We start from the raw sequence: 11,952 nt of genomic DNA, 5'->3' as shown, positions 1-11,952 counted from the left end.
CCCCCCAGATTTACTGCCCAGCCCCCCATCCTGCGCTGCCTGTGAAGTCCTAGGAGAGAATCGCAGCAGAAGTGTTTATTTCCATCATAAAGGTCTGTTTTAATATTTTAACATAAATCAAGCCGCGCTTTACGGCGATAATAAATTTGTTGGCAGAAACTGCTTTTGCAGCCCGAGGCAGCGGAGCAATTCAATTTGTTTGGTTTTAAGTGTGAGGAGGTATAATTGAGAAGGGGAAAGTGCAGCTGTGTTAATGGAGCTCGCAGGCAGCAGCTGACGGAGCAGCAGCACCGAGGGCCCCTGCCCCATCCGCCTGCAGTCCCTGCAGGATGCAGAGTGTGTGATGGGGAGGAGGGCAGGCAGAACAGCCGCGTGCAGGTTGTTGGTCTGAATCCCTTTTTATTGAGAACTGGCTGCATTCAGGACAAGCACCACGTGAGAACCCCTGCTAATGAGCTAATGACATGGGTGACAGCCCAATGCTGATGGATCCGCTCGGTGTGGAGGGGGCTGACAGCCCACAGCACCCCGCTCTGCTCAGCACCCCTGCCCATCAGTTTTAAGGCATCGCTATGTAGTGTTTTGTATGACAAACGCTCTCACCACCGCGGAGTTTCCTTCCCTTAAACCGCTCCAATCCTTCGGACAGGTTTGTTGAGGACAGCAGGAGTCCAGGAATTGGGGTGATTTATTTCTGAAGGCTCCTGCACTCCTTGGGGGCTGCAGCTCTTCACATTGTCTGTGTTCCCACAGCACAGTCTGCCACCGGGCCCAGCAGCCCCTGCCCACAGCGTGCCCAGGGAGAGCCACACACCAGGGAAGAGAAGGCACAGCTTCATGGGTGAGACCAGCAAATGAGACAGCCCGGCCCTTGGAAGAGGTGGGGCTCACAGTGGGGCCCAGTTGCAGCTGTGCTTTGGCACAGACAGTGGTTATCCCAGGGGGCAGGAGGGGAAACGCACCAAGGATGCTGTGCCTGGAGGGGCTGGGCAGCATCCAGCCAGTGGGAGGGCAGCCCTGAGGGGGGAAGGGAAACACATGGGAGCAAAGTAACATCATCGGATGATGCTCCTGTTCTCTGGCAGGCAGTGAAATATGGGGGCAAGAAATTCAAATCAGCACTTGAAGGGGTGAGGCTGAGCTGGACGCCTTGCAGAAGCAGGGGGGATATCTGAGGGCAGGCGGTGCAATAGGAAATACATTGGCCTCCTCCATAGAGCCACACCTGTGCACTCCAGAGGAGCAGCCCGAGCCCTTATAGCCTTCTGAAGGCTGCTTTCATTAGCATCAAGTTCCTCCTTTGGCTCTGCCCGGCTCACAGCTGCTGCATGAGGACAGGATGGCCCCGTGTGCCCCAGCACAGCACCTGCCATCCACTCCCCATACAGAGGAGGGAGCAGTGTCTGCCCCACACCGCACAGAACACCCCCAGCTCAAAGGCCCACTGAGTTTACTCTCCAAACTGCCACTCTTCCTAAATGAAACACCAGCCACCTGCAAAGCAACTTGCTCATCTGGCACCAAAGATGCCACATCAGCTTCCCTGGAGCACTTGGGGATGCTTCAATTCACTAGCAAGGGCTGCCAGTGCCTGCTGAGGGAAACAGACCCCTTGCATCCTCCCCCATAGCCTGGCAGGGATGCAGGCACAGCGCTCAGGCTGCAGAGGTGGAGGACTTTGCTTTAGAAACCATCGAGTGTTTTTATTCAGCTCCAGGTACTTGCAGTCTCCCCGGAGGAGCACTTCAGGTCATATGGAAACGAGAAAGTCCTACTTGAAAACGGAGCTTGATTAAAAAGAGCTGCAGTTCAAAGCTTGCTTTAGCTTACAGTAACACTTAATACTGCAGCAAGTGCAGAGGGCAAGAGGAGATAACAGAAGTGACACACACCTGGCTTTGAACCTGGCTAATGCGGGCAGGGGGAGGAAAGGTTTCAAACATTTCAAGTGAAAACTTTTCAAGTTGTTGCTTTTGTTACAAAACCCACACGATGTTTGTTGCTGTGCGGTGTTGGTGACCAACAGGCGCCTCAGGAGCAGCAACTGCTGCCTGCAGCACGGGCTGCCTAACGCAGCAAGCAGCCCAACGCATGCAGGGAAGCGCCCAGGAGGCCGACAGCTCAGATCAGCCCAGCAGGACCTGCAGAATGTCCCCTCACAGCTGTGCAGAGCACGGAGATTCAGGAGCAGTTCCAGTGCTCTGTGCCCTGCAATGAAGGGAGCCCAGCTCCTGCACAGAGGCAGCACAGCTGAGCCATGGCACGGCCTCTTCCTGCTGGCACCAGCCCATTCCCTTGAGTTAACACCCACCTTGTTTCAAGGCTAATTACCCAGCACAGGAGGCTGGAAATGCATCAGCCTGCACAGCCAGAGCTCTTGCAGGCCTAACGCGTGTCAGGACTGGGTAATTAGCACTTCCCAGCCCACACAAACCCCGACCACTGTGACTGGGGTCTGGCCTGTCGTACCAGCCCTGTACAATATGGAAAAGGGCTCTGCCAGCTGAAGTCACCGAGCAGCATGCAGGAGGCAAAGGAAGCAAGGCTGCAGCTCCTTCCCAGCAGGAAGAGCAACATCCCTGTGCTCCTCCATGGGGTTGGGGCTGCCAGAGCGAAGGCCAACAGGATGAGAAGTGTGAAAGTGAACTCCTGGCCTGGAGAAATTCAGCTCTGATGAGCAGGCAATCCTTCCCCAGAGCACAAACAGGTTGATGGCTCTGGAAAGAAGAGCACAGAGCCTTCGGAGCCAGGGCTGTTTTCAAACCAGACTCTCCATTCTCCCCTGCCCAGGCACAGGAGGTTGGCTGGGAGGGGTCTCAGCAGACAGAGGAGACTCCCTGCCCCCAAACCCCTGCTGGACTCTGCACACAGTGAGTCCCTAACAGGGGAGAAGGAACATGGAGCTGATTACTGTAGTGAGCAGCCAAGGCCGCCTGCTCTCCCTGTACTGAAACCTGCAGCATCAGAAGAGAGTCTGTAAGAACAGAGCGATGCTCAAACAGAGCTGAAGGCAGAAATGGCTGGACATGGGTATGGCGTGCAGGCTGCCTGGATAGTGGGTCTGAGAACCAGGATGATGAGGCTGAGCCCACTCCATCCACACTCAGCCTGGAGTGAAGAAAGTCTGTGTCCAGGTCCAACCGGCACCACCACGCCAATGGCCCGGGGGCTTCCCTTCACATCGCCTCTTTCCCCCCAAAGTCCTGGTGAGGGTGGAAGTCCCCGGAGCCCCACGGGGAGCACAACGCCTACACCCCATCACAGTTTAGACTCACTGAGGACAATGTTTGCAGTCACAAACACAAAACAAGAAAAGCCCCATATGAGTACAAACACTATCCAGAAGGTGTGTCGGAATGGGGAGAGGTGCTTGTTAACCGTCCCGCTGCCGAAGACCAGCTGGGTGTCCTTGCGGCTGCAGTACGCCAGGAAAGCTGGGATGAGGTACTGGATCCCGTTCCCAGCATAGGCTCCTGTGATCCCCACCAAGGACTCCAGATCGTGGGTGCAGAACGCCACCAGCACCGGGGGGACCAGCGTGATGGCAGGAAAGACAATCCTGTCCACCAGCCAGGGGTAGGTGCCCCCTTCTCTGTGGAAAAGGGTCTTCCAGTTGTTGCGCAGGGTCACCGCGATGATGGGGAAGTTGGTGCTGATGGTGAAGACTGGGAAGAGGCCCAAGAAGTAGCGAATGAAGGCAACGTTGATGATCTCACAGTTGGTGAAGTTGAGCGTGTACATGTCCATGAGGGTGTCGTTGCGAAAGCAGTAAATGGCCGTGAAGGACAGGAGGCTGTAGAACGCCAGGATCAGGATGTAATCGAGCAGCACGAGCTTGGTGACATGCCTCTTCTTCGAGATGGGTGTGATGAGGGATGGCAGGGAGTGCTGGCACATGAAGGAGTAGACGCACACCCCAAAGAGGTTGCGGATGCCCGACAGCTGGGCCATGGACGGGTGACCTTCTGCTTGGCCTCTGCTGATGCGGATGAGGGCCAGAATTATCATGAGGATGAAAGCTGGAGAGAGAGAACACGTCAGGTCAAACCCAGGCCCATGTTCCCCACAACCTTCCTCCCAGTGGCAGTGGCAGGCCTGGCACCAGCTCTGCTGCTCCACAGGAGCATCTCCTTTGTGGGGAACACACTGCACCAAAGGCAAGGCAGACAGGAGTTAACTGGGATTTGCTGTCAGTGCCAGTCAGAACATTAAGCATCAGGCAGTCTTTGGCAGGCGTCTCCCTCCCCAGGTACTCTCTCTCCCACCTCTGTTTGCAGCTGAGGTTACAGACTCTGTATCTGTTAATATAATGCTCCTGAAGGACCCTGAGCAAACACGGCTGAGACCATCACCATCTTCCTCAAGGGTCTCAGTCCATGGATGCTTCTGCCACACACCTCAAGTAAACATCATTTGGAAGTGAGTCAGAGACGCCTGAGATTTGACCTCTAAAAGCAGAAAAGATGAAGCCCAGCTGCAGTCAAACCCAGTAACATTTCTATGCATCTGCAACTGGACTAATGCTTCCGAGGCCTCACCTGTGTACACAAGCAGGTAGAAGGGAACAGCAGCTACTACAGAGCCTTCCTGTCCCTGTGATCTGTCAAGCACAACAGAGCAAGAACTAACCAGCCACATCCAGGCTGCTGCAGTTAATCCCAGGGTGGAGGAGCTGGTCTGGAAGGGACGAAGGCAGCACCGAAAGACTGCTATTAAAATTCATCACTTCTAGGCACAAAGTCTGCTCGTCTATCCTTCACTTATGTCAGGGAATAGCCTAACAACATTGCACAAAGCTTATCACAAAGTGACACGCCACGGACAAAAATGAATTGAGGAGATTGGGCTAATACCCTTATTTACTCTGCTGGTGGAAATTTGAGCCAGAAGTGGTTATTGCCAGACCATTATTCCTATCATGGCACATAAAAACAGCAGAAAACTAATTCTGGCATCACAAAAATCATGTCGACCTGGGAAGTTTGATCATCAGCTGGAGTTAACAAGGAGCAGGGGAAAAAAAACCTGCCTGGCAGGGCACAAAACAGTAAAATTTACAGCCTGATGCTGGCAACGGATGGGCTGTTGTAGCATGCACAGAGCTGCCTCCTGCACTGGTTTAAGGCATCAAAGCACAGCCATGAATTATCAGGTAATGAAAAAAAGCAAAAACGCTGACACTCATATTATGCATGACTCTGAATGTCATAAATAACAACAAATTGAACAGAAGAGCAGCCAGCCCCATGGCCAAGCCCCCAGGAGGCAGCAGCAGGAGCCAGGCAGTGTACACAGGGAGGTGAGGACACCCACCTGCTTATGCCTGGCATGGGCAGCTGGAGGCAGAAGGTTTGTGCTGGGGATGGGAACAGAAGCAGCAGTTCCAGAACAGGCTCCTTTTCTGCCCCAGCACCACCAGGATAACTGTAACTGCACACTGCTCTCTCCTGTGCGCTCTCAGGGCTCTCCAAAGCTCAGTTTCTGCTCTCACAGCATTCCTTCCTCATCATCCAAACAGCAGCTTCATGCTCAGCACTCACCCAGCTGCACTCCCTATTTCATCTCTTACTGCCTCGGGAAACCTCTCACTTCCAACTGCTTCCTGGTGACAGGACAAGTCTAACAGAGCTCTGAAAACACGGCGCTGGGGAGATGACAGCAAATCTATCCCTTTGTGGTACTGTGAGAGGCAGACCTCCTTGGGAGCGCTGGGCACTCTCCACTTCCTCATGTCCAGCTACACAGGGCTATGGAAAAGAGTAATTCGTTGTGTGTTTTTCTGACAGGGAGCTGTGACGGATCAGGCTTCCAGTGGATTCCTGAAGTGATGGATACGAGTATATGGCTTCAGAAGCTAGAATTAATTCCGCCTTTGTTGTGATCCTTTTCTTCCCCCTTAAACACTTTTCAGAAATTAAACCTATCAGAGATTGAAGTTACGAAGAGTGACAGTCCATTACTATGATCTGCACCAGCACTGTTTCCAATAAAGCAGGCTGTGCTCCCTGCCCTACCGCTCTGTGTTACCCCTGGGAGAGGCAGTGCTGGTGCTGCCCGATTCCAGCCCTGACAGCAGCATTTCCTCACTCCCAGCAGCAGGTGAGGGTGAACCTCTCCTGGAACCACAGAGTTAAACCATTTGCATGCCAGATTTATCTGCCTGTCCCTAGGAGGAGGCGAGCCCAAAATGAAACTCTGAAACCTAGTTATGCAGGGTGATAAATCAAGATGAAAAGAAGATGACAGGCTCTGACTGACAGGCAGCTTTGAGCAGACAAGAGGCAGCACAGGAGCCTGCAGGCACACACAGCTCCTGCTCACATCCTCCACCTGGGGCAGGGGGCTGAAGGCACTCACACCACACACCATTCGGACTCACCTGCAGGTGCCACATGAACAGCAGTGGTGCTTCGCCAGCAAAAGCCCTTCTAAGTCAGACATGGGGCCATTAAAGCTTCAATCTACCCTCTGCATGTAGGACAAATCACTGAGGCAACATGCTCAAGGGATGGAAGCCCTTCAGACATCATGACCAACAGCAAGGACAGGAAGGTGACGATGGATTGTTGGCAGGTTACATGAAAGCCTCGTTTTGCAACATTAGTATTATAGCTTTTTTTCTTTTCTTTTCTTTTTTAAAGTCCTTAACAAACAATTGAGGGTTCTGTCTGTCCCAGTTTTCAATCTGGGAGCTGCACTCCAAACCCACACAGCGCAGACGGGCTCAGCAGCCCACAAGGCGCAGAGGACATTTCTACTCGTCTCCTCTGACCACTCCTTGAGGTTTGAGCATCTTTTCAACCGAAGGATGTAAATGAAAACACATGAGGGAAAAAAGGACAGTCTGCAAAAGGCAAAAATGGTGATACGTGCCATCACTGCCCACTGCCTCCCCTGCAGACCCCTCGTCCTGCTCTCCCAGGAGGAAACACCGTCTCCTCCTCAGACACAGCAGACCTGGCAGGCAGCCCCTGCTGGACTCGGGAGGTGATTGAGGAACAGGACAGTTATGCTGCGCTTCTCGCAGGTGGAAGGAGGATGAATATGGATGAGAACACATCCAGATACCAGCACTTAGGGGAAATATGGGAGCCTGGGGATATTAGAAATACAGAGATTTTGTGAGCTTTGACAGAAGCATAACAACGCTGCACGGATGGTAATCGAGCCATTCTAAGTTTAAGGATTGTTTTGCAGAGTCAGAGCAAGCACCTTTGCAGATGGTGAATGCTGACTCAAACACGAGCTTCATCTCTCTGCAGAAAGGCTGCTGTCGTAAAACATCCAAGGATGAAACATTCTCTCATCCACTGTGGTAGGTTCCTGGAAGAAACACTGCTCAGAATGGCTTTCTAGCTTAACTCTCCTCCATCCCTGGTAAAACACCAGGCTGCTGAGATGCTTCACGTCAGGGCCCACCTCTGCCTCTATATCAGCATGCAGAAAATAACAGAGAAGATCCAGACTAAGCCATACTGGGAAACATCAGCGAGAGAGACGTGCTTCCATGTAATCCAAATGACTTGACAAGGAGGAAGCAAACTCAGAAGTGTGGTTATGCAGAACCACGACACTGGGTGCCTCTGTGATCCCAGGAAGACACACCAAAGGCAGCTGTCACCTCCCAGGCTCAACAGTGAACTCCAACCATCAGAACGCTTGGTCCAGTTAAAACAAGGATGGGCTTAGTGGGTCTAAGAAGCATAGAGGCAAACAACTACAAACCACACGTGACCAGAAGAGTTACTGGAAGAAAAAAGCCTATCGGAACAAAGGTTATGTGCCAGCTAGCTGTACACTAACAGAAGAATGATCCTGCACACCCATTCACCACAGCATAAGTCTCATCCTCTCCAGCACTGTTCCTACTCTCTTTCCACAATGGAAGCCCAGCAAGACCATCACCTGCCATCCCCAGCAGGGCTGGAGATGCTGTGCTGTGCTGCCCATAGAGCTGCCCATGCCTCACTGCTCCCCTACCAGCAGGGCCATTTGTTTGAGCAGGCAGAGCCATCCGTCACCGCCACCCGACGGTGTGACAGAGCTCTCTTGTCGAAGCGGAGAATCAATATGCCAGGAAATAATGATAACGAATCGCCCCATCACAGTGCACGCCAATTGCTTCCCTCTTCATGCATTTGGTGGCATGATGGATTCTGAGAGAACATTTTCCTGAGCTTCCAAGGCTCGTTCTCTTTCAAAGAACCCAAAGGAAAGTAAGAAGTCTGCTCTCTGTCTTAGCCTTGGTCTTGAACTTTCACCGAGCTGAAGGAAGAGACCACAGAGAGGCACTGAAGAGACCTCGTTTAATTTAACATTAGACAGAATTCAGGAGAGGAGCCATATAAGCAAGAGCATCAGCCCTGTACGTACCGAGCAGCACGGCATCACACCAGGACGGCTGCACCTCCTGCATCCCTAGCTAATACTTGTGCTGGCCACTTTGCACTGATGTCTTCCCAGGATATTCTCCTTTGCTCTCCCACCTCAGAGCCGGCTGCCTTCCACCAGCATCACAGGCAAGTGTAAGAGCCCACAGGCACTGTGAGACATTACAAATGCTCTGGCATTTGAAGTACTAAAGCATGGATGCAGTTCATTGCGCAAGCAAAAGAAAGCATCTTGAAATTAAGATGCTGATTCTTAAATTCAGAGGTCAGTTATCTGATTTCTCCCACGGAAGCTACATCCACTCACTTGTTTATGGCCTCCAGCTCTCTGTAAACACTGGAGCACCAAGTGATCCATTTCTCCAGCCTTCAGAGCAGGTATCTACGTGAAACAGTGGGAAAGAGAATACAAAAACCAGATCTGCTCCCTCAGATGTGGGAGCTGGAGTAGTTAAGGATCAGACTTGGCAATGACCAAACCTAAAACAGCCTCCAAGAAGATGAAGGATTTATGAGTGCAGAGACCGTGGGGAAACAAGATGGAACTGTTCACTGCAGACAGCTATTCTCTAGAGAGCAATGTCAGAAAGAAGAGGGAAATTACTTCCCACAAGAAAGGTATGAGCCGAAGTTGTGGGACAGTGCAGTTCCTTCCTCTAATGGACAGCAGGGACAACTTTACCTCCCTGCTGCAAAGCCTAAGGCACAGCCCACATGGCAGGGGACTGCTGCTCATACAGTGAGGGAGGCACAGCCATATGTGAGCACGCTAACATCCCCACATCCTTATCCACACACCCATCCTGCCTTGGGCCAACATAGCAAAGTTTTATTGTTTTGCCCCAAAAGCACATTCGTCACACTATGAACAGCAGAGAGCAACCTCGCGTGCCACTCACAGACCACTGACAATCTGCATGGGCACCACCAGCACCCAGACAAGGGATGGATATGATGGATATGCCCTTATGTGTCCAGCTCAGACCCATCAGTTCACCTCCTGCTGTCTGGACAAAGTGCTCTTTTTAGGAACATCATCAGCTCCTCACGTGGGATGTCAATGGTCCCATCCAGCACCACACGTCACTCTCCATCTCCATCTGAAGCTAACGAGGCTCTTTCACTTATAGCAGCACTGCTTCACCCTACTGCCCCCCATAAACACCACTGAAATGAGCTCCTCAACTGACAAGACCAAGAGCAAGCATGACAGAAGCACTGCCTTTTAACTAACTCTTCATAAATATATTCACTTCTTGGTGAATTATTTACCCTGGGCTCTGGCAGCAGCCTTCTCTGTTCCAAAAAGGATATGAGAACAAGTTTCTCCAAAGTTACTTCATGTCACAATCCCTACACCAGCTGAACGTCCAACAGTGTCCTGATTTACAGCTCCGTTCCCTCTTCCTTGACACTCCTGTACGCCTCGTTCTGTGAAAGGCGCAGAGATTTAACGGGTCCCCCACCCAGATGCTGCAGGAAGCTCCATTTTGGATACAGAGGCCACCTTGAAGGCTGCAGACACTGGCAGGATAACGTCCCTGCAGGAGACTGCGAGCAGGACTTCAGGTACTGCCACTCCCCATCCTACACCAGCCTCTGAGATAATCCCCAGTCTCCAGTGCTGCAGCTGAAGGCACATAGCAGAGCGACTCTGGGTTTCTGTACTGAATCAACTTGTGCACGGCTAGTTAAGCCTGCTAAGGATGGCAGTGACAGTACAGCTGAGAACTGCTCACAAAGCGTAATGGGCTGAGACCAGTGCTCTGCAGAGTCCTGTAAAGCACAGGATTCTGGTGGAGAAAGCAGAAGCACCAAAGAAATGATCAGACAGGGAAGGCAGCCTCACCAGAATGCTCTGGGAGAGCTCCTTCCTCGTTTCCTGCCTGGGAGACTTCTATCAAATACCCTGCAGAGGAAAGAAAACACTGTGTGCCTCATGGCTACTCTTGCACTTCCTCCCTCCACCTCACCAGACAGAGAAAAGAGCCTGGGGAGGGGATTTAATTTCTGGACAAAACTGAGATTGTTGCTCAGACAGCGATGGGAGCGAGGGCTGCAGGTCCTGGAACAAACGTGAGCAGGTCCAACTGTACTACAGGGAAAGAGCTCTGAGCCCACAGCAGCCAATCCCAGTTTATTCCCCTATAAAATGTCTCTTTATTAAAATACAATACTTTTTAATATCTGCAGTACAGCATCAAGAGCAGCACATACAGCAAATGTCCCACGTGGGAACTGTCTGGGAACATTTGCCATAGACCATTCAACAACAGCAGCAATAATCACATTACCAATGTCTTTAAAGCCAACGGTCCCCACCTAGAGAGCTGGGCATCTCACCCTCTAACAGGCTGCAATTAATCAGGTTAGCTGCTTAACACACAATAGCCCAGTGTTTGCTGCTGAGCTCCACCAAGCCACGTCCCCGTTTGTTATCGTTCTTAATCCATACCCCTTCCTATGATGCTGCTGGCAGTTATTACTAGTAACAAAGAGGTAGGGTTGCTCTGACACTCTCTGAGCTCACTTCTTCCAGCTCCATTCACTCAGTGTTGAACTCCTGAAGCAAACAGCAAACACTGCCTAACAGACCAGGACTGAAAGGAAAACAGAGGAAAAAAATAGCAAGATACCAAGTCTCTGGAGGGAGCAGTTCATCACCACCACAGATTTAAGCCCTTGGGAAGGAAAAAAGCCTGAATTCTAACCAGTGAAGTTGAAAATACCAACGGCTATGATCTCCTGACAGCTCAGTTGGGTCAGCCTTCTGCAACACTGCTCAAGAACTGAGTGAGCCAACAAAGTCTTGTCCCTCAGACCCAACCTTCACATTAAGCATCATGACCAGAATGTAAAGCAGTGATTTTTCTGACCAGCCCTTTGTGCACAGCAGGCTGGTTTCTTCTACACCTGTGCTCCAATTGCTGAGGTCTCCCCCAGGGCAGCTCAGGCAGAAAGGAAGGGCTGGCAAAAGATTTTACTGATGGCAACGTGACGAGAGCTTGGTGTAGGCAAACAAACACATTGGCCAAGTCCAAAGAAAAGCAAGACCTTCAAGAACCAATAAAGTCAGCAGTTCAAGCTCCAAGTACCACACAATTCAACCACCTCACATGAGGCAATATCTGGTTTTGGAGCCAGGGTTTGAGCTGCTGCTCTTCTGAAGATTGCCAGCAGCTCACACCTCTGGAAGCTCTCCTCCTGCCCCAGTCCAGCTGGGGAAGCAGATCCACCCACTGTGCTCCTATCAGTTCTGACAGGAAAAACCTTGCTGTGCCAGCCTTGTTTCCAGATGAGCTGTGTTCAACAGGCCCAAACAACAGGAGTCCATCTGTTTGGCTCACCAGCAGTAGAGCACTTGGGCTTGCAAGCTCCTCCTTCAACCTTCTCCTTACAGAGGCTTCAGAGGTGCCTGCTGGGGCCAGTGCTTTATCCTGGGATAGAAGCTGCCAGATGTGGGGCTGATCCCTGCTGCATCCCCACATTCCTCAGGCTGGCCTATTTTTGCTTTCCAGCTCAGGCTCCGATGTTTAAGACTGAATTTTTACAGAGTGAATTT

The 11,952-nt window shown here is 51.6% G+C and overlaps 1 protein-coding gene across 2 annotated transcripts in view; it reads right to left on the bottom strand.

The window, feature by feature from the left end:
• Nucleotides 1-74: 74 nt before the first annotated feature.
• TMEM104 (transmembrane protein 104) overlaps nt 75-11,952 on the bottom strand; it is a 35,531-nt gene continuing 23,653 nt past the window's right edge. For both annotated transcript variants that reach the window (XM_015880322.2, XM_015880321.2), the window contains exon 9: nt 75-4,019. In XM_015880322.2, coding sequence (XP_015735808.1) covers nt 3,259-4,019 — 761 coding nt within the window. In that variant the 3' untranslated portion in view covers nt 75-3,258. The remainder of the gene's footprint in view (nt 4,020-11,952) is intronic.

This window comes from Coturnix japonica, chromosome 18 (genome assembly GCF_001577835.2).
Source record: "Coturnix japonica isolate 7356 chromosome 18, Coturnix japonica 2.1, whole genome shotgun sequence".
Lineage (NCBI taxonomy): Eukaryota > Metazoa > Chordata > Aves > Galliformes > Phasianidae > Coturnix > Coturnix japonica.
This window is presented reverse-complemented; position numbering and strand designations above follow the sequence as displayed.